This window comes from Falco punctatus (genome assembly GCF_963210335.1).
Source record: "Falco punctatus genome assembly, chromosome: 8".
NCBI lineage: Eukaryota > Metazoa > Chordata > Aves > Falconiformes > Falconidae > Falco > Falco punctatus.
Genome location: NC_137588.1, coordinates 41,680,370 through 41,700,385, shown reverse-complemented (window position 1 = coordinate 41,700,385; position 20,016 = coordinate 41,680,370). Strand labels below are relative to the sequence as shown.

Below are 20,016 nucleotides of genomic sequence, written 5' to 3'. Positions count from 1 at the left end.
CATTTTGGTGTATGTTCAGGCTAGATTTGCACTGAAATGTTTGAAAGCACAGAAAAAAGGTAACAGGCTCGACTGAGATGTCTGATTTCCTTAACTAAATGTGGAACAGTTTAATAATGTGTCCAGAATGAGTGATCTGATGCACATTTGTCCTATGCCTGATACAGAGCAAGAATTTAAATAATCCAGAAAAGTGCTGGTGTGTGTATGTGTGCAGGGGTGTATCTCTATTTCTCTAGTTAAATACATCTTTTGCAGTGCCCACTGTGTCCCCGACAGCTTGCTGTTTCCCTGGCAGGTGTGGATTTTGCATCCATCCTCCTGCTGTCCCTCTTGCCCCATCAGCACCACTTGCAGGTGCCCAGCATACAAAAGTGGTAGATGCCGACTGCATATCCATCCAGCTGGTTGTGTTACTGCAGAGACCTGTAAGCTTCTGGTTACAGTAACTGTAGATGACTTTGCTCACTGTCTCATCTGTGTTTTCCATTTTGAGCAGCACTGAAAGATGTTCAAGCCATCTCGAGTTCTTCTGGAGAGCTCAGCTATATTATGTTTCTCACATGTAATTTTCTACTCAGTTGTTATCTCTTCAAATGATGATGGAGATCTCCTGTGAGCCGTTCAGGGTCCGTTAACTAAAATAAAGTTGTAGGCTTTTCTGTAGTACAAAATCATTTCTATAAAAGCATGTAACTTCCTGACTCTTAACGTGTGTGAGCCAAGTTAAATGGGAGTTGCACCTGCACCTGTTTGAATATGGCTTGTGGTATTTACACCGAGCTGTTACCGAGCTTACACACGGAACAGTCCACTGCACATCCTTCACATTTGAAAGGTATATTTATTTTTCCACCTGCACAGAGAAGCCTGTGCATGTTTCACAGCTTTGTTTGCTCTTTACACAGTGATTACCTCTTACTCCACTTAGGTTTGCTCACTTCAGTTGAAATGAGGCAAGTAGCTGCATTGATTGAAATAAACAGCATGCAGCGTCAGCATGCGTGTTGTAGCTTGTTCCTTGTGTCGTGGCACTTAAGATTGACCATCTGCAGGATCTAGTAAACTCTGCCTTAACACCCAGTCCTGTAATTCTGTTTTGTTGCCTTAGGCAACAAAGCGAGACCCCCACCTGGGTAAGAAAACAGTTTCCAAAGCTGAGTGCCCAGATTTCAAACATGTAACCGTACTTGCTCAGAGGCTGCCTTCCACTCTGACTTGCACAACAGCCTTCTGCAGAAACCGTCTGATCGGTTTTGCGCTGTTTGATTTCAAGAACATTACTGCTGACTTGGAGCACTCAAAGGGAGATGACAGTCTTGGTAAAGTTTAAAGAACCAGGTTGATCCATGATTTAATTAAGTAAAAGTATACTGCTAAGACCAAAGACACCGCTTTCTGTCCCCTGCACTGTGACCTGCTTCATGTGTTTTGCAGCTCAAATACCTGCAAGAGGAGTATTTGTTTAAAGTGAAGACACTTTAAAACCTCACTTTTTTTCATTTGCTGAGAGCCAGCCTTAAGTAATCAGATGGTGCTGTATGTCTAGACATTTTAAAAATAGCTGTCTTTTTTGGCATATTTAAGTTCAGGAACTGCTTTCATTATTAATTCCTTGCTAATCTTTCACTGATGCTGCTCAAGCCAGTACTTAGCGTGCCTATCACTGCATGACTCTGTTAAGCAGGAATGTTATATGGCTCAAAGAAACACGAACTGTACTACCCATACAGCGTTAAACATGCTAGTTATATACAGTTTGTTATGGTTTGTTTATTTTTTTTGGAACTCCTGGATTCATGCCAATGCAAGAGAGTCTATTTGGCATAACCTAAAAAATACCAGAAATTAGCAGAACTAAAATGCATTGGTTTTATTAAAAATAGTCAGTACACCAGATATGTCTACAAGTTCAAATTCCTTCTCCTTCTCGAGTCTGTCTCCATGCTTGCAGTTGTGTCTGGGGCATCTTTTCCCCCAGAGCCTGGGCTCACCTTCCCTGACCTCAGAGGGTAAGGGTGCATTTTGGGATTGCCCTTAGCTGTACTAACTCTGGGCTATGCCTGAGGCTCAGTCCCTCTTACACTCCCTCTCCTGAACATTCCTGTGGGTGAGGAGGATGCCTCTGTAGTCATGATTTTTATTTTGTGCTGATAACATAAATATGCTGATAATGCACCTAAAACGTTTCACGTATTTTGGTTATACAGTAAACCAAAATAAATAGCAGAGGACAGTGGCAACTAATTTTATCTTCTCAGGAAAGACCACTGCTCTGATGTATATCACTTAAGAAATACTAGTATATAGAAGTGCTGGTATGATAGCAATTTTACACGTGTTGTAAGAAATTGCAGTGAATAAAATGCATTGTAAGGTAAGCTGCGAAGAAATTGCTTTAATCCATGACCCTTACAAACAAGGATCTCCTTACAAGATTCTTTCCTCCCAAATACATAGAAATAGAGCAAACGCAGCTTAGCTATGAGCAGAACTGTTAAATGCAAGAAAAAACCTGAGTGCTGTCTCTGTAATTTATTTCCCCTGTAAAACACTGTAGAGCCCTGGAATGAGGATCCTGCCAGCGTTACAGCTTTACCAGGTGACCTTCAAATGACAGCCTGAGAGGCTCACTATTACCAGTCCTGGTGTTATTTTACCATTAACTGTTAAAAAGTTGACAGTTTTACTGCAACTGTTAGAAGTTCTTCTTCCCTAAATTCAATTTAATTGAGATCACTGTCAAAATACCACATGAAGCTACAGACAGTCACAGACCCGGGTGGTTTAGGTGTGTTAGCTGGAGTTTTAACTCTGCATTTCTCCGAAGAAAGGAAGCCATCGGCAGCAGTGTTGGCGTTCCCGTCTCTGATCTCTTTGACCTCGCCTTGCAGCGCATTTAGTTCTGCCAGTACAGCGTTTTGTGAGCTCTCTGAATTAACCGATCCAGGCTAAAAAGAAATTTGACAGTTCCCAAGTTTAGCAAGGGAGGAGGTTGGAGGGTGTTAGAAATTGGTCTGCGTACTGCTAAAATCCCGTACAGCTGAAAATATGCCTTGAGACAGAAGCGCCTTGCAACCTGCAAAGCTGAGGTTTGGATAGACAGCCGGAGCTGCCCTCAAATCATGGCTGGCTATGCGAAGAGTGAGCAGTGCAGGAAAACTGCTTACCAGTCTCAGACCAGAAAATGACAATATTCATCTTTTATTTAAGAAGAAACGTGTATTCTAAGTGTAATGTTTTAATATTTTCCAAAGCAAAGTAGTATGTCAGCAAATCACATTGTTCTGTTGCATAACTTAACTATGAATTACTAACTTCTTCCACAAATGATGAGGTGAGTGATACAATGGGATATATAGTGTTCCAACATGTGTTTAAATAGCAAAGGAGGGTGTAAAGGGTATAGATAAATAAAGGAGCAAAACAGGCAGCAGTCATCACTGAATTTGACTAAAGGATGTAGTGTTAGGAGATTTCTTAGAAGAAAACTCTGTGCTGGTAGAGGAGGAAAAAACATTTCTCAACCATGCCAGTAAGAGAGAATAAATTAAAAAATAAATAAAATGACTTTAGTATTAATAAGTTCTGGACCAGACTTTTGAGCAGAAGGTAGTTGCGTGATGAAAGTTTATGATAAATTTACCATGCTGTTTTGTATCTTATTCTAGAGATGTCAGCTCTATGTATATTGGACAGATCTATAAATATGCATGGCGGAAAAGCAGCCTGTGCTTTGCATCGATTACTCTTAACACCTGCAACGCCTGCACTTTTTTTTTTTTCATTTCCTGTGCTATTTTCACAATATTTTTTTTCCACTAAGGTGTGAGTTAAGATTAGAGATGAGGTACGAAATTTCACTGCTGAAAATATGTTTCTCTTGAGGGGACTCAGTTTATGGTGGTTTATGACCAGCTGTTTGTTATCGGCACTTGTCACGCTGATCATCTAAAGGCATTGCAGGGTGTCCCTTAGCCTTCTTGGGTAGCGCAGAAGCCGGCTTTGAAAGTGGCTTTGGATCCTTCCCCGTTCAGCGGTGAATAGCCGCTCTGCGGACTGCGTGCCGGGCAGCTCTGAGGAAGCACCAGAACCTGGTCACTAGCAGTCAGGTACCCGTCCTCTGCTGAGCAGATGAGTAGGGAAAAACGCCGTACCATGGTCTCGCAGGTTTGAGAGCAGATAGGTGAGACTATCCAGATAGGCGTAAATGAAGGTGGTTTAAAGAGAGTGCACGGAGAGAGTCTCTGAAGAATTCCCAGCTGCAGGTACTTGACCGGCTGGGTGTCCTGCAGCAGCCTTTGTGAAGCAGAAACACTGCTGCTAACGCAACCGCACGCTGCGTCCGCTGAAGTGGAAATGGGTTTAGGGGCATCGTCACACTGGAAGTGTGTTCACAGTTGGGGTAAGGGAAGCATGCGTGAGTCCCTGGGTCCAAAACCAATGCAAAGCACCGCTGCGTTACCTGACATCTGGCTTCAGTTCTGTCGCAGAGCAAAACACGTAATTCATTAAAGGAGGCTTGTGCCTGTGAGCATGGTAGGGCTTGCGCAACATCTAGGGAACCTTGCTGAAAGGATGCAGTGACTTCTGAGAGGTTTGGCTTTTGATCACCTTATGAACCCACTTGTGTAATTTTCTTTTGCAATCACATGCTCAGATTCTGACTTACTGAATTTTAAAGGATTAGTGTGATGAGAACTGTTTAACATCTCTTTCTTTTCATCTGTAACATTGTAATGAACCAAACTTTGTTGTTGTGATCAGGAAATGTTTGATGTAATTTTGGATGAAAATCAGCTTGAAGATGCTTGCGAACACTTGGCAGAATATCTTGAGGCATACTGGCGTGCTACTCACACCACCAGTAGCACACCCATGACTCCTCTCCTTGGGCGAAATTTAGGATCCACTGCACTTTCACCATATCCTGCTGCAATCTCTGGATTACAGGTATGAAAACACATTTCAGCCCCAAACACCAGTGCAGATCAGGTGGGTTTTTTAAATCTATGGGGAAGGTAGTGTAATATGTTTTATATAGCCTAACGTAGATTTGCTTCATTCGTTGTTACTCGCTGTTTGGCCACTGCCAGCAGGGAGGAGGCAAGCTAAGGCCCATAATCAAATGGAGGAGTTAGTCAGCTGAGTGCTGAAGCACTGTGACTGCTCTTGCTTTAATGGGAAATGAAATGGCCATAAATTTTCTGGCAAGGAGTGAGTACCTGAGGAAGAGTTAAATGACACTGTCAAGTGGTATTACAGCCATATTAGAAAACGGCCTTTTTTAAATTTGCAAAAAAAGTCATTGCAAATGAGACCCTGTCAGATTGAGAGGCAGCGTGTGCAGCATGTCACAGCAGCTGAGCCAACAGCTACTGTATTTAGGAATGCAGAACAGTGTCTGTGATGATCCCTTTTATTTCTACCCTCATAACTTCACAAAACATTCACTTTTGGGTGAAAAACTTCCATGCTTGTCTCTTGTATCAGCAAAATGCCTTCACCTTTTTGAGTGTGAATGAAATATTTTTTTTTACCCATTGAAAAAAATTCTGACCATTTTTTTCCACAGGGATAGCTCAAAAACGGCTGAACTTTGAAACTTCAAACGTGGCATGTAAATAGTCCTTAATGAGAAGTACGTGCTTTACTAAGTTTGAAAACAGAAAATGTTTTTTTGATTAACAGTTATGAATGCTTGAGAAGATCAGGATTGCAGTGAACTGCAGTCTGAAAGCTTCGGAAGGAGTTCTGTGTGTGTGTGACTTTCTAGGAGTGTGCACTTTCTAATGTGTGTCGAAAGTAGAACTGAGCAAATTACATTTAATCAGTACTTCACCTGACAAATTTAACCTCTATTCTGCTTGTAGAGTATCTGGAAGCAGGTAACAATTGTGAAGGAAATGATGCATTGTTTAGTGTTTTCAATTAACATAAAGCTGTTTTTTCCGTGAGTGAATTGCACTTCACTGAAGGTGCATGATACTCGATACTCACATTTCTAATGCTGTGCTTGATTTTATTAGGATCAGTAAGTCACCGTTTCCTGACTGGCTGAATGCACAAGCACTGTTCTGTTACTAATAACATGCACATGTGAACTGTTGTTTCCATTTTCACTTGCCTTAAAATTTCAGTTCTCCATCCCTTCATGACAATAAAATGCCATCTGCAGAACTTTCATCTCTTCAGTTTCATTTTGAAAACTGGGTGTATCCACAGAATTTTTTTCAGGCATTTATTTCTCTCTGATCAATGGACACCAGCAGTAACTGTGAAATGTTGCTCCATTTACTTAGGGAAAACTCACACTGAAGATGAAAATCACCCCTGTGCAGTGGGCTGGCTGAAGGTATGCATCACTTAATCCCCACTTCACCCTAATTGTGAAGGCTTAGGTGGGACTTGAATGGTGCTAGTTCTCTGCAGAGGGGTAAATTTCTCCCTGAGCGAATGATGCCCAGCTAGAGGCTGCAGGATCTGGCTTTCAGTGCCGCTTACGTGTTCGGGCCCGTTTACAGGGTTCCGATGTTTTACGTGGTTATCTCGCAGTAAAGACTTCCATCGTCTGAAGTGCTTATCCACCTAGAGGTTTTAGACTAATTCAAGGCCTCAGAAGGATTTGCGTCAGTTTTAACCGTAATGATGTGGTATGGTAATTATAAAGCACTCACGCAAATCCTAGGAATTAATCTAGCTTAGGTGCTTATGATATGTTAAGAATTTATACTACTTATGACCTTGTGACTCCTTTTCGCCTGATACCATGGGAAACCGAATACCCAAAGCCCAGAGCCTCGTGTAACAGCCACACCTGAGAACGATACAGATTTGCTGGGATGATCTGTACACGCTTCACCTAATCAGGACTTAGGAGTATCCCTTTTTTACTTGGTTGTGGCTTGGACTTTACCGAGAATTGAAGCTCCCAATGTAACTTAAGTCTTTGGACTTCCTGAAGGTCATCAGGCTGAAGTTAAATGGCATAGATGCAGAAGAGTCACAGTAAAAGGGAGGGTGTATGCCGCAGCACGCTCCGACTGTGTCCCATGGCACTGTGTGGTGTGTCTGCCAGAGCCAGTGACTGCCTGGTCCTTGGTCGTGACCTTGCTTGGAAGGGGAAGATGTCAGTGTTGAGCTGGGTATGCTTGCAGTCCTCAGCAGGAAGGGTAAATTCTGTCATTGCTAACTCCTAGGGGGGCCGTTCGTTTGCCTTTGTGTCTAATCCCTGGTTAGCTCTAAACCTGCATAGTTTAGTCTGATTTCAGCAAATGGACTTAATTCCTGTAGTTCCAAGTTTTGGGGATATGTGTTTCTTAGGCTCCAGGGGATTTGCATTTTAAGTCCATTACTGAAAAAAACGTAACGCAGCTTAGCATTCCAGTTGCACTGCAGGATCAAAAGTTATTTGACCAGCATGTAACCACACCAGCTCTGTCCCACGCTTGCACCTCTGAGGAGGTAAACAGCAGGATCAGAATGACTGCACAATCGAGGCAGGGAAACGGGAAGGTTTCTAGAAAGGAGCAGGCTGCAGCCAGAGAGATAAATTACTACAGTGGAGACAGAGGCTCCGAGCACAGAAAGTTAAAAGTTGCAGCTGATGAGGTGATTATATACCAAAATCACATGCCTAGGTCGTATAAATATGAGGAGTACCATTTGTGAAGAAAATACGTGGACTTTGACATAGAATCACTACTAAAACATGATTTGCTATAAGGAAAACGTGGGGATAATGTGGCAGAAGTTTCCTTCTGGTAGCCAAGCATGTGAATTTGCAGAAGGGCACCTTTCCTGTACCAGCTCCTTACGTGGGAATTCTCAGTACCCTTGGGAGCACCAACGGCAGAAGGAGCTGCAGCCTTGTACCTGCTCTGCTGCAAACGTACCCCATCGGCACAGTCTTGCCCCGTGCAGACGAGCCTTTTGTGATAAATGATTCAGCTGAACAGTTGCCGTACAGAGAGGGCGTAGCAGTAGAGGGGAGGTGTTACAGCACAGAGAGCATCGGTCACATCTCAGGTCAGAGAGGAGCAGACGGGGCAGGGAATCCCAGGCTGCAAGGGCGCAGCCGTCGCGGCAGCCTTCTCTTGGCAGGTCCAGGATCAGGAGAACGACACTGGGTGTGTAATCTAGAGAAAGCAGTGACTGAGCTTGTTCTGAGAGAAGGCTATACTCTTGAGAGGTTTAAATGGGATGACAGCAAACAAAATATTTTTTTTAGGCTGTTTCTTCATTGGGCCAGTTTGCTGGCAAAAAACGTGAACTAATTTTGTTCATGTGACAAATGTAGCACATTATGGGGATGTGAGGATAGCAAAGGCTAAACCTTTGAATTAATAAATTATCTTAAAAAAGGACTTTCTGTCAACATATTTAAAATATTTATGCTTTAGTTGAAAGAATTTGTTAACATCTAATCATTTCAGCCATCCCTTAGCTGCCTGGTTAGCAGTCCATCATTTGGTCATACGAAGGTTTTTAAATAGGGCTCAGAGCTGCACCTATTAAAAACAAACAAACAAACAAAACCCCCACAACAAACATCCTCAGATGTTTTCTAAAGCCTCATAAATCAATGCTCAAAATTTTCTAAGAATAGAAGCATGAATGTTATGTTCATGATCAGAGAAAAGTGATAAATGCTGACTACATCAGCTCACTTTTCATGCTAAATGGCCTGTAATATTTGACAAGGTGAATTCCGCAAGGCACACACTGTAATACGGCGTTTGGTCTGCTTTCAGCTCTAGGAACCAGGCTGTCCTTGTAACCCATTCCTGTAGCATACAGACTTTAATGTAAAAGGAATAGCAGAAAAGTGGATGGATACTGACAGACCTCAGAATAAGTCTCAAAACAAGCTAAAAATTGTAAAATACTTTGTCTGTATTAATGCATGGATTCTTTGGCACTCGCAGAGCCAGCGTATGAGGCACAGCAGCCATTCTGCAGAGAACTCTCCAATTGAGCGACGAAGTCTAATGACCTCAGATGAAAATTACCACAATGAAAGGGCTCGGAAGAGCAGGAACCGCTTGTCTTCCAGTTCCCAACACAGCCGAGATCACTATCCTCTAGTGGAAGAAGAATACTCTGACTCATACCAGGACACTTACAAACCCCATAGGAACCGAGGATCCCCTGGAGGATATAGCCATGATTCACGACATAGGCTTTGAGTTCAAGAACCTGGGGAAAAATAGTATTCATCAGTTGATAACTTGCCATAATGTAGCTAGGAAAAAAAAAAAAAATCATCTTAATTTGGCAGATGTAACGCGGTTATACTGAAGTTGCACTCTGCTCTCATTTGATGTTAAGTAGGGGGCAAAAAAAAAGTTACCATGCCCTTACATTTATGCCCAATCATATAGATTGTTTTTTGGATATATTTTTTTTTTTAGTACAGCATTTGCCATTTATAGCCATACTTTTTCTTGTCATTAGATATTAGACACATCCATTTGTAATTTAGGGTACTTATCAAGGCACTTATAAAATAATTTCCGGTGCTGGAAATTCCAAATGACCAGTTCCAGTTGGAACCAATTTATAAACCAATTCCTGTTGGAATTCGGGTGAATTGACTGGAAAGTCGACTTGAGCATGTTGCAATCAGTTGGGAAAAAAAAAGAAAAACAACAAATGAAAAATCTGAAAATTACAATCCACTAGAAGCCAGAAAGTCAGCTACAGTATTTGTTTGCTGGAAGCTCAATTTACATTTCAAGTTAGAATAAAAGGATTTATTCTAACTACTTATTTCCAGAATGGCTTTTTCAGACAAACCAAATGTAAACTATTGAGAGTGCCAAATATCACAAATTATTGCAGCAGTTACAGAATCCTTTCCAGTTTGAAATTATTTTTAGACTTGGCATGAATGTTGCAGCAAAATGATTTCTTTCGTTTAGCCAGTACTGACATTTTTGTTGCGGTGAGCAATGATGAACTATGGCAGGATAAGGGGAAACAGAAACAGGGAAATTAACAAACTTAAGGATAGTTTGTGTGGTTAGAGGTTGAGAATTGTCGTCTTTTTTTTTTATTTTTATTTCTTGTTTACCTAAATACAGCTAGTAGTCCCAAAATGGAACATGAGTGTATAGATACGTTGTATTTTTTCTCCCATTTTTAGTATTCTGCATTTTTAAATGGAAAACAATACACTCTTCTTACCCAGTGTGTAGAGCACCTACATTCCAGTACATCTGAGTACCTACCTGTATGTTACATCCTTCAAAATCCATATTTGAATGTCTGAAAATTCCAGCATCGCACAAGAACTCTCCAGAAGATCAGTTTAAATTTCACTGATCTGAGGGAAGGGAGTGGAGTTAAATATTCATAAATGATGAACATTTAAAATAACATATTGGTCAGAACTAGCTTGCAATAAAACTGGAGTATCAGAAAAAAATTGCTCACAGTAAAGTTGTAGAGCTGATGTTGTTGATTCAAAGAACTATGATAAATATTGGAAGATACTGCTGCCTTACTTCCTAACAATCACTTCAGTTTCTTTGAATAGATAAATTTATGTGATCAGACCTTATGTCTTACATGATTGGTGAAGCCTTAGATCCAGTATGATTGAAAAAATTTACCATAATTGACCATTTTGTACAACCCACTGATATCTTGAAGCAGACTCCTGAAATTCCCCACTGCGTGCATTTTCTAAAACTGACAGAACTACGCTGAACATGCATATTTTTTTTATGCAGGTTCATGTCAAAACCATGTTTTTCAAAAATGAGGATCATTAACTTTTATATTTGCTTATTTTCTTCCCAAAGCCTGCTAAACATAGGCTTTAAAAGCATGTAGCACTAAATGAATTTCCTGAATATTACAGTTTCTTCTACTTTCTGGACCAGTTAGCAAAGATCACTGGTATTTTCCACTACCATTGAGTCTGGTTATCTTCTTGACGTTAACAATGAGAAAAGTAATTCATCTCATACCTGGTACAGCCAAAAATTTTGTACATCTCTAGCAGCATTAAAAGATTGCAGATGCATGATTAATTTTTGAAACAACTTCACTGGCTAAAAGGCAGCCTTCAGCACCACTAGATGATTGGAATGGGCCATTTACCAAGAAAAAAAGAAGATACCTGCATCCATTGGAGTAACAGAGTTAAGAATGGGTATGACAGACCTGATCCTGTTAGATTTTCTCAGGCTGAATGTCTGCAGATTCCAAAAGAGCGTTTAGGCTGAGAAAGCACGGCAAGATCTGGTCTGGGAATGGTGGCTTCAGCTGCCTTCTCTTAATATTTTCTGCTATAGCACAGTGGAGCATTCTCCAGTAATTTTTACAAATCTTTGTTACATGTACAGCACACATACCTGCATGAGAAAGAAGGCATTAGGCAAAACATTTTTTTCTATAAGCTTTAATAAGTTTCTTGTTTGTGTGCATTAAAGTATTAATTGCAAAGGATGCACTGAGATGTATAAACCTAGATTAGACAGCTGTTTATCTTTATTCTGTAGTAGCGTTAGGGATCAGATCATTTAACTGCTTGAAGATATTTGCATTTTAATGGCAGATAGCTGCGAAGCACCTACATATATTTTCTAGTAAACAAAGTTACTGCTTTATCATTTCCTAGACAAAAATGTCATTTATTTCGAGAGCCTTTTGGAGCCTTGTTTTTAAGTCTTCCATGTCACGCTAGTAAAGGGAAAGATCTACACAACGCGTATGCACAAATTCCATCACCTGCAACATCTGAAGTGCCAAAACTTTGTTTGTTCTAATAAAAACAAGCTTGTGAGGGAAGTCATGTATTGTCTTGAAAGAACACATCAAGGTCCTTTATTATGTGGGTTTACGTTTACTTTACTACTGTATGTAATTAGTTTACCCTCTCCTCTCCCACTGCCCATTCCATTTTAATATAAGAAACCAGTTAGAAGTGATCCAGCAGGTCTCCTTGCTTGCTGTTTTTTTTATTCTTTGAAGATAGATACATCTTTAAGTACAAATATACTAAACATGCTAATAGATCATTAATTTATTCTAGATACAAGCTATGGGAACGCTTTATTTTACAAAGTAAATTATTTTTAGGAAACACGGTAATCCGTAAAAGCTGCAATGTTGATCAGGACATGTTAACTCATAGTATTTGTATTAGAACTTCAGCAATGCTAGCCAGCTGTATTGTGATTTATTATGCAATGGCGCTATATAAAATTGTGAAGTTCATGTATTCCTGAATGAATACGAGTAAGACTAATTTTCCAGTCCTTGTACCATTTCTTCTGGTTATTAAAATATTATTAAAGATCAGAGTTCTGTTCCTAAGCTCTGGCTTATACAGAGGATTTTAGAAATGTTTATACATGGATTTTTTTTTCAGAGGTTTTTGTTGTTGTTACCCAATTTTTCATTAGGACACTTTTGATTAGTGACAATTTAGCCAATAAAGGTGATAACAACAGTCTCAATATCTAAAGACAATATATGTCAGTGCTTTCATATGTTTGTGAATGAATTAACAAAGCATTTTAAAAATCTTGAAGCCACTTTAAAGACAATTAATTGTTAAACCGTTAAGTTAAAATACTTTCTTTTTGGCAAGCTGTGTGTAACAGATGCGCAGCTTCTTTTACTAGTTCCGTAGATTAACACTGATCCCATGGGATGTGCACCTCACAACAGCTGACGTTTTCTAACTGGATGTATTACAAAATTAAGTTTAAAGGAATGCAACTAAAGCTGTTCTATATCAAATTGTAGTTTATAAACAGTGGCCAAATTATCAGTTCTGCTTGAGAACTGGTAGTGCGGAGTGGCCCAACACCCAGATTATCCTGAGGAATCATCTTGCCATGGAGATCGGGGGGACCGTGATTTTGTGCTTGATAAGCAAGAGCAATTTCTGAAGCAAGTGCTGCTACCTCTTGCTGATCACGCCGTTTCTCAGCTGCTGGGCGCTCGGCCTGCTGCTGGTACCGCGCGGTTCTGACCTGACGGAGGGACCCAGGTGAACGAAGCGTGCCGGGGGCTGGGGCGGCTCCGCGCGCCGCGGATGGTACTCACCGCGTTAGAGCTGGGTGTGCTGCAAGGAGGAGAGAAACGGTTTCTGGAGTTTCCCCAGGTGTGAAAGCTGCTTCTGAAGTTGGTATTGGGGGGTTAACCTTTTGTATTCCTGGCTTTTCAAGTGACTGTTAATGCATACTTAAGAGCGAAAAAGGAGGAAAGGTGGCAGTAGGCAAGGGGGTGGTCGTTCCTCTGGATGTGCCCAGGCTGTAACTTCGAGCTACCTTTGACTGCAAATCTTCCGAATTCAGTTTGGTCTCAATACCATACTCCGGAACATGCCAGAATCTCCTATCTTTACTGACATTGCCAGTCTCAAAATAATATTGCTAATACTGCTACTTTATAGCAGAGTGGTTTCAGTAAGTTAGGGCTTTCATTAGTCATTTTTTCTTTAAGAACGTATTAAATGTGTCCTCTGCCGTACTTTGTTTTACAAGTTCAGTGCTTCTGAAGCCTGTCCCTGATTCCATGCTCATCTTTTTTTTTTTTTTTTTTTAAAGAAAATTATTGGAGACCACAAACTAAATAATCAGATGCATACTTTGTAAGGTTCCATATATACAAATGTGGTTTCACTCCTAAAAAAGTGTATTTTAAAATTGAGTTATATTACCCCAGTTGGTATTAATACAAGTTTGTATACGTGGGATTCGGCTACCATGTTATTTTGTTGCAGTTACCGCTCATTCCTTCCAGTAGTAGTTCTACAAAGAGTAACAAGACCACAAGATACTGTAATGTCACCAGTTTTAACTCTGGGGAAATTAAGTACCCACTGTCTTTAAAATTATGCCAAAAGATAATATATTATTTGAAGAGTACTCATTCAAATAACTTTTGTTAGATTGTTATTCGAGTCCGGTTTATTTTATATAGAAAAATAAAAGTATGTCTTAAAAAATAAAGGGATATTTTAATAATGTGTAAAGTATATGTAAGGAATTAACTTGGACAAAGAGCTGAAAATGCTACTTAGTATTGAAATTTGTGTTGAGATCTATTATTTGTGGAATCCATTTAAGAGGTCAAGAGAAATATTGTAAGTGAATCAATATAGAGAATTCTAGGAGAAGGTAGAAGTAATTTTAAAATGTTAGTAAGAGTGTGTCATTCCTCTATTCCTTTGAAAGTGGTGAAACTGGGAGGAGCATGGGGCTTGGTCTTGGTGACGTTCAGTAGATCTGCCTTTTCCCCTCCCATTTCTTGGCAATGAGTTACTCTCTGGACTAGATCCTACAAACACCTTCCTACTGGACACAGTGTTTCCCACTGTCCTCTCCAGAGCCAGTATTTGCAAGGTCCGACCATAAACGTCACATTCTGGTTATCATATGCCTTATCAGTGTTTCCTGAAAAACAAAATGTAATTAAATTTAACACCACAGTCCCCTTTGATATTAATTCTACTCTGTATAAGCAGTAGAAAATCAATATAGTGAGAAAATATATTGTACATACAGAATAATATATTTTGCCAATGGTGTAAAAACAGAGCAAGGAAAAAGAAGCACATTTGTAATAGCACAAATTTACAGTAATTCCACTATTGCATTTGGCATTGTATTTTTGAAAAAGAGGGGTAGATTTTTTGATCCAGCATCAGTGGACTTATGGCAGTTTTGATCAGTTTAACTTGCTCTCTAATACTTCAGCGGTTTATTTCGAAGCCTCGCCTTTTGCCTGTGTGATTGATTTTTCAATAACTTGCATTCCTTCCATATTAATCAATGAAAAAAAAAAAAAAGAGTACCTTTTAAAATTAGAAAGTCCACTGCATTCATTTCTGCTAATTTCCTCCTCAAAGCTGAAATTACATTAATTAATTCTGATTTTGGCCAGTGTATAGATTTTGGCATATGATTGATGAATATACCACAAACACACTAGTAGCCCAAGGTCAGGAATGTAATACTCCAGTGAGTTCCTTCTTGGGGCTGCAGAGGTACGTGCTCTCGTGCACGGGACGGGAGCTGGGGCAGAGGAGAATGTTCCAGCCTGAGAGCTGCGGACGAGTCTACCCAAAACTTACACTGATGCTGCTGAGCAGGTAAAACATAAGGGAGAGTAAGGCTAAGGGATGCAGCTATAGGCCCAAGGTGTATTTACGTTTGAAACACGCCCGATTCCTTTCTCATGCCGAGAGACAGAAAGCAAGCGATGTTGTACCGGAACAGCAGAGGAAGAGAATCGAGCAAAATGCAAATTGTGTGCACGCATGAGAAATAGAGGGGTGAAGAACGAAGATGAAAACAGTCATTCAAACTGCAGTTTGTGGACCTTGGGCTTCTCAGATCCCAGAAAATCGCCAGACGCTCACCCAGACTGGTTCCCAGTGATAGCTTGGTGGCGTGACCTCCAGCCTCACTGGGAGCCAGTTCAGAGTCACACTGGTAAAGATATTACTGCCTTTGCTAAAGAAAAAAAGAAAATACCCACAAATTCGTGTTCTCTGCTGATTTTCCCCTTTCTGTTTTTACTTCTATAGATACTGTATGTGTAGCGTTCTACAAGGCATGCTGGGTAAAATATACTATGCAAATGTGTACAGTGTTGCATGCTTTGCTCTCCCTCTGCTTTTAGTGGCTTTCAAAGGAAAAAAAAAAAGTGGTGGTATTTTTGTGATCAGAAACATTTAAAAAAGAAAATGCAGACTGCATGCTGATAGTATCCTCATTTCTATGGATTTGTTTTATGGAATTTAGATGTACAAAAATGAACCGCATTACAATAACTTTTCTACAATAAATGAAAAAAACTACAAACCATTTAAAAGTCTTTTAAGTCTCTTTGTATACTGCACTCAGGATTGGCAAAAAGCTCACAAGAGTCACTTGATAAAACTGTTCAGAACATTGCGGTGTTTGTATTGTTTGCCAACAGCTTTTGGCAGCGGCTTCACGTGTTAGCATTTTTAGTAAAAATTAATGAGATTCTGAAGAGGGAGATGCATCTGGTCTGTGAAGTAAATGATGTTTATTTTTAAATCTATCTGCTCTTAAATAGCTGCAACTCCGAAGTGCGTAAATACATGTAATATCTCACTATTCCATCAAGAAGTAAAATACTTTCAGCCAACTGCTCAGCTGAAGGAGTCTCATGAATGGTAATGGTCTTTGGATCTGGTCCTCAGTAGGATCTCATACTAATGTCAAGTTGGTTCCTAGACAGAAACAAGTATCAGAATGACGTGAGGTATTAAGGATTGAATAATTAAAAAAAAAAATGAAATACTGATTATAGTATCCTGAGAAGAAGAAAGCAGTGAAAGATGCTGCCTCTAGCAGAGTTCCATGCTACCTTTTCCAAAGAGTGAGTAACAGCAAGCAGCAGCCTGGCAGAGTCACCAGAGTCCCTGGAAGTACAGTGCTCCCAGCCTCCGTACGGCAGCAGGGGAGCAAACCAGCTACACGGCAGTGCAGCGTTGTACTGAGCCCCACCAGACTCGTCAGGGTGTTGTGCCATGGGGCTCCCTGCTATCGCTGCCCTTCTCTTTGGGCTGGTGCTGCTGGAGGGGAGAGTGGTGGTGGCCGTCGGCAGGGCTGTGGCACGTTTCACCCGTTGGGACGTTCCTCTCGCATCTGTCTGGGCCTGGCAGTGCCCGCGATAAGCAGCCGCACCGTGGGCTCGCTTCCTCAGCGCTCCTGTCAGGAGCCTGCCTTCGGAGGACAGGAAGACACTTCCCAGGTAAGCTGCATGTTAGGTGTGTATTAACATTGGCTCTTGGATATCTGATGTACACGCAGGGCTTTTAAAATTGTTTAATTGAATTATCTTGTCTAAGTGTTCAAAATCAGATGGAAGCATGCAAGCTTTAATCGAAGCTGTTAATAAAAAGCTTAAAGTCTTTCAAATAAATATAACTGAGCAAAAACGTATTCTTTTGTTTGTTTTCTTATGATCTTGGAAGTTAAAAGTTCGTAAGCCACTTACCTTCTCACTGTGTTCGGATTTCTTCTGTATCGAAGTATTCTCCCCTCCAGCGGTGAAATCCTACCGTCAGGAGGTGACGTGCTTCTGCAGCAACAGAAATGCTGAGATGACCCCACATTCTGCGTTACAGTTGCCTGAAACAAAACGTATGCGACCCACAAAAGGCTTCTCAGAGTTCCAGGAGGAAATTGTATGACTGCATTGATGATAAGCCACGGCAATTCAGGCGCTTTCTCAGAAAGCTTCCGGCAGCGATGGGAAGCCCAGCAGTGAGTGTTGGCCTGTAAAAAAGCAGCAGTGCAATACAGGTGAAACCTGGCTGCCGAGCAGATGTCTTAATAATTCAACTAACAGAGGAAAGCCAGAGAAGAGATCCTAACACTAGCTTCCTAGCGCTGAAATACACCGTCTGTTCATTTATCCTGTAAAGATGTCACTCCGGTTTTGCAGCTGTTTGGTGGAGACAAGTTGGTGGCCATCAGGGGTGTTCCGTGGCAGAACCAAGGGTCGCTGGCTGTACGGTCCAGCATGGCCTGACGTGGCTCCAGCAGGTGCTGGCTGTAGGTTTCTAGAAGCTGCTTCAGTAAGTCACAAGGTTTAACAGAACAAAACAAAAAACCAACCAACCAAAAACCACCCACAAAACTATATAAAAACCAACCAACCAAAAACCACCCACAAAACTATGCTAGGGGTGGGGGGTGGGGGGGTAACCTCAGTGCTCTGCTATTTAAAGAATCAAAATAAATGCTTTAATTGAATGTTGCTACCCTCTCATGTAGTTGTGCAGCCTACCTAAACCTGGAACAAGCCTGCAGCGTTCAGGCTCACTCTGTTAACACCAGCAAAACAGAGAATAGAAATGAATGGTATTCATCTGAAATTCTCAGCTGAGGTATGGCAGAAAGGGAGATAATTGACAGCTAATGAATAATTAATTCCATTGCAGGCTGAATGCTGTGGAACTTGTGGAAAGTGTATCACATGGGAGGACCTGCTTCATTCACCTGCCGGTCACACGCCATCCCGGTGACGCAGCTCTAACACAGGGGCGACAGTTCCTGCTGGGTACCTTGATTTCCCTTTTGCCTTCCCCCATCAGCTTCTCCAAAGCTGCGGCGCTCCGCTGGCAGACCGCCCTGCTTGTCTGAAGAGGAGTACAGGAATCTTGGTAACTCCAGCAGCCGAACAGTACAGAAGGGTATTTGTGCATTGCACAAATATGATACGTCACAGCTATATGATATGATATGATATATCACAGCTATATGATATGATATGATACATCACAGCTGCTTTTCCAAAGTCACGCTGATTGTCATGTCTGAGGTTTAAAAGCAGCAATAAAACTCAAACAGTGGACCAAAACCATAAATGGTCAACAACTTTCATATTAAAGATATTTTTTTTTCCACAGACTGCCGGTGACAAAGGTTTCACAGACTAGCCAGAAGGTGTCTGGGCTAATTGTGTTTTCCCTGTCATATTAGGTAGCTGATACTGCATCACTATTGTTAAGGCTGGAAAAGTTGTAAAGCATGAATACATTATATCTAGCTCTTTTAAACCTGGATGACAACAGATCCATTACTAGTGCAGTGCATGGTTTATTTTTATCATATGAAAGTTGTGACATGCCAGTTTATTATCTTTTTTTTCTTCAACTGTTAAGGATCATATATTTCCCTTCTAAGCAACAGAAAGCATGAAAGCCTACAGACACATAAACTCAAGAGCTTACTACTGGTCTTGCTACTTTGACTATGGCCCAATATTGCAGCAGAGAAAGTAAAAGCAAGAAGCTGCTGTCAGAATAAAAGCTGCTAGAAGAAGCAAAAAACTGAAATAAGAAACATGTCCTATGGGAAGGGGGCCAGACACCATGTGGAAAGATGAAGGTAGAACTGAGCGAGTAGCTGTGCCAGTGTGCAAAGGAGCAGGGGGAAAACAGAGCCCGTGGTAAGCGCCTACATGGACAGGAAAGAGGATGTGGGGCGGGTGAGAGGGCATGATGGAATGCGCAGAAAAGCCAGTAGTAACACGTACGGTCGGTGGCAGGAGGTTGCATTGTGTAATGCTGACAGTTTATATTGTGTAATGCTGATGGTTCTCAGGAACATGAGTGTGTCCAGAGGATTTTAAGGACAGAGAGGCTTTTCCATCCCAAGTAAGGCATCCCATCCCAAGAGGAGCTTCTCCATCTCCAGAGGGAGGCTCTCCATCCCATGCGGGGACCGTGGATGCCAAGGCTGGCTCAGCTGCCACCTGGCCAGCTTTCCATGGGGAGGAGCTCACTGGGACGGCTGTGGCAGGGAGCAAAGCCTTCGAACGCCAACCTCTCGGCGAGACGCCTTCTCAACTTCAAATCCAGACGTTCCACCCGTTTCACTCTTTGACACCCTCTCCCCTAAAGTTACTTTTTCAGAGAAGCGCAGCCGTGGGTGTTCCTTACCATGCCTGCCAGCGGTGTTTAAAACCACGACGTGCCCAACACTGGGGAACGCACCCGCGGCTGCCTTGGCATGCCGGACCCCAGTTACAAACCCTGGCGGCGAGAACGCCCTCGGCGGGGGCGAGCCACCGCCGGCGCGGCCCGCCGGCACAACGCGGCCTTAGCGCGGCTGCAGAGGGGCCCGGGGCCGAGGGGGCAGCGCGGGGGCCCGGGGCCGAGGCGGCGGCCGCGCCACAGCTCCGCGGGTCACCGCTGGTGGTGGAATTGGCCAGGGCCGGGCCAAACGAGGGCAACCCCCGTGCCCTGGCTCCGGCCTAACACGGAGCGTCTGAACCTGTTTGCTAACGGCTTAAAAACAAACGCACAAAAAAGCCCAAACCCCAAACGCTTGCGGCTTTACGCGCGCGGCGGCAGGTTTGAGCGCCCGACTGCCCGCGCCCCAGCCGCTGGAGAACGCAGGAAACGCCGCGGGCGGGGGGGCCGCCTCAGGCGGGGCCGCGTAATGGCGGCAGCGCCCGCCCCGCCCCTGACGCCGCAGCCGCGCCCGCCCCGTCCCTACGGTGGCC

At 42.2% G+C, this 20,016-nt stretch overlaps 1 protein-coding gene and 1 long non-coding RNA gene across 8 annotated transcripts in view; one reads left to right on the top strand and one right to left on the bottom strand.

The window, feature by feature from the left end:
- The window catches only part of CACNB4 (calcium voltage-gated channel auxiliary subunit beta 4), a 111,616-nt gene extending 99,131 nt beyond the window's left edge, over positions 1-12,485 (top strand). For 3 of the 6 annotated variants that reach the window (XM_080400084.1, XM_080400085.1, XM_080400087.1), the window contains 2 exons: positions 4,768-4,953; positions 8,928-12,485. In XM_080400084.1, the coding sequence (XP_080256210.1) occupies positions 4,768-4,953; positions 8,928-9,188 (447 nt within the window). In that variant the 3' untranslated portion in view covers positions 9,189-12,485. Of the gene's footprint in view, positions 1-4,767; positions 4,954-5,575; positions 5,642-6,302; positions 6,356-8,927 lie in introns of all 6 variants that reach the window. The other 3 variants (XR_013930145.1, XR_013930144.1, XM_080400086.1) reach the window with 3 other exon arrangements.
- On the bottom strand, positions 11,951-19,902 carry LOC308068826. Of its 2 annotated transcripts, none has more exons than XR_013930146.1 (2): positions 16,999-19,902; positions 11,951-16,757 (listed from the first exon to the last, which is right to left on the bottom strand). It is a non-coding gene; the product is annotated as an uncharacterized lncRNA (long non-coding RNA). The 2 variants fall into 2 exon arrangements; XR_013930147.1 differs by having other exon boundaries at positions 11,951-16,724.
- Positions 19,903-20,016: the final 114 nt, after the last annotated feature.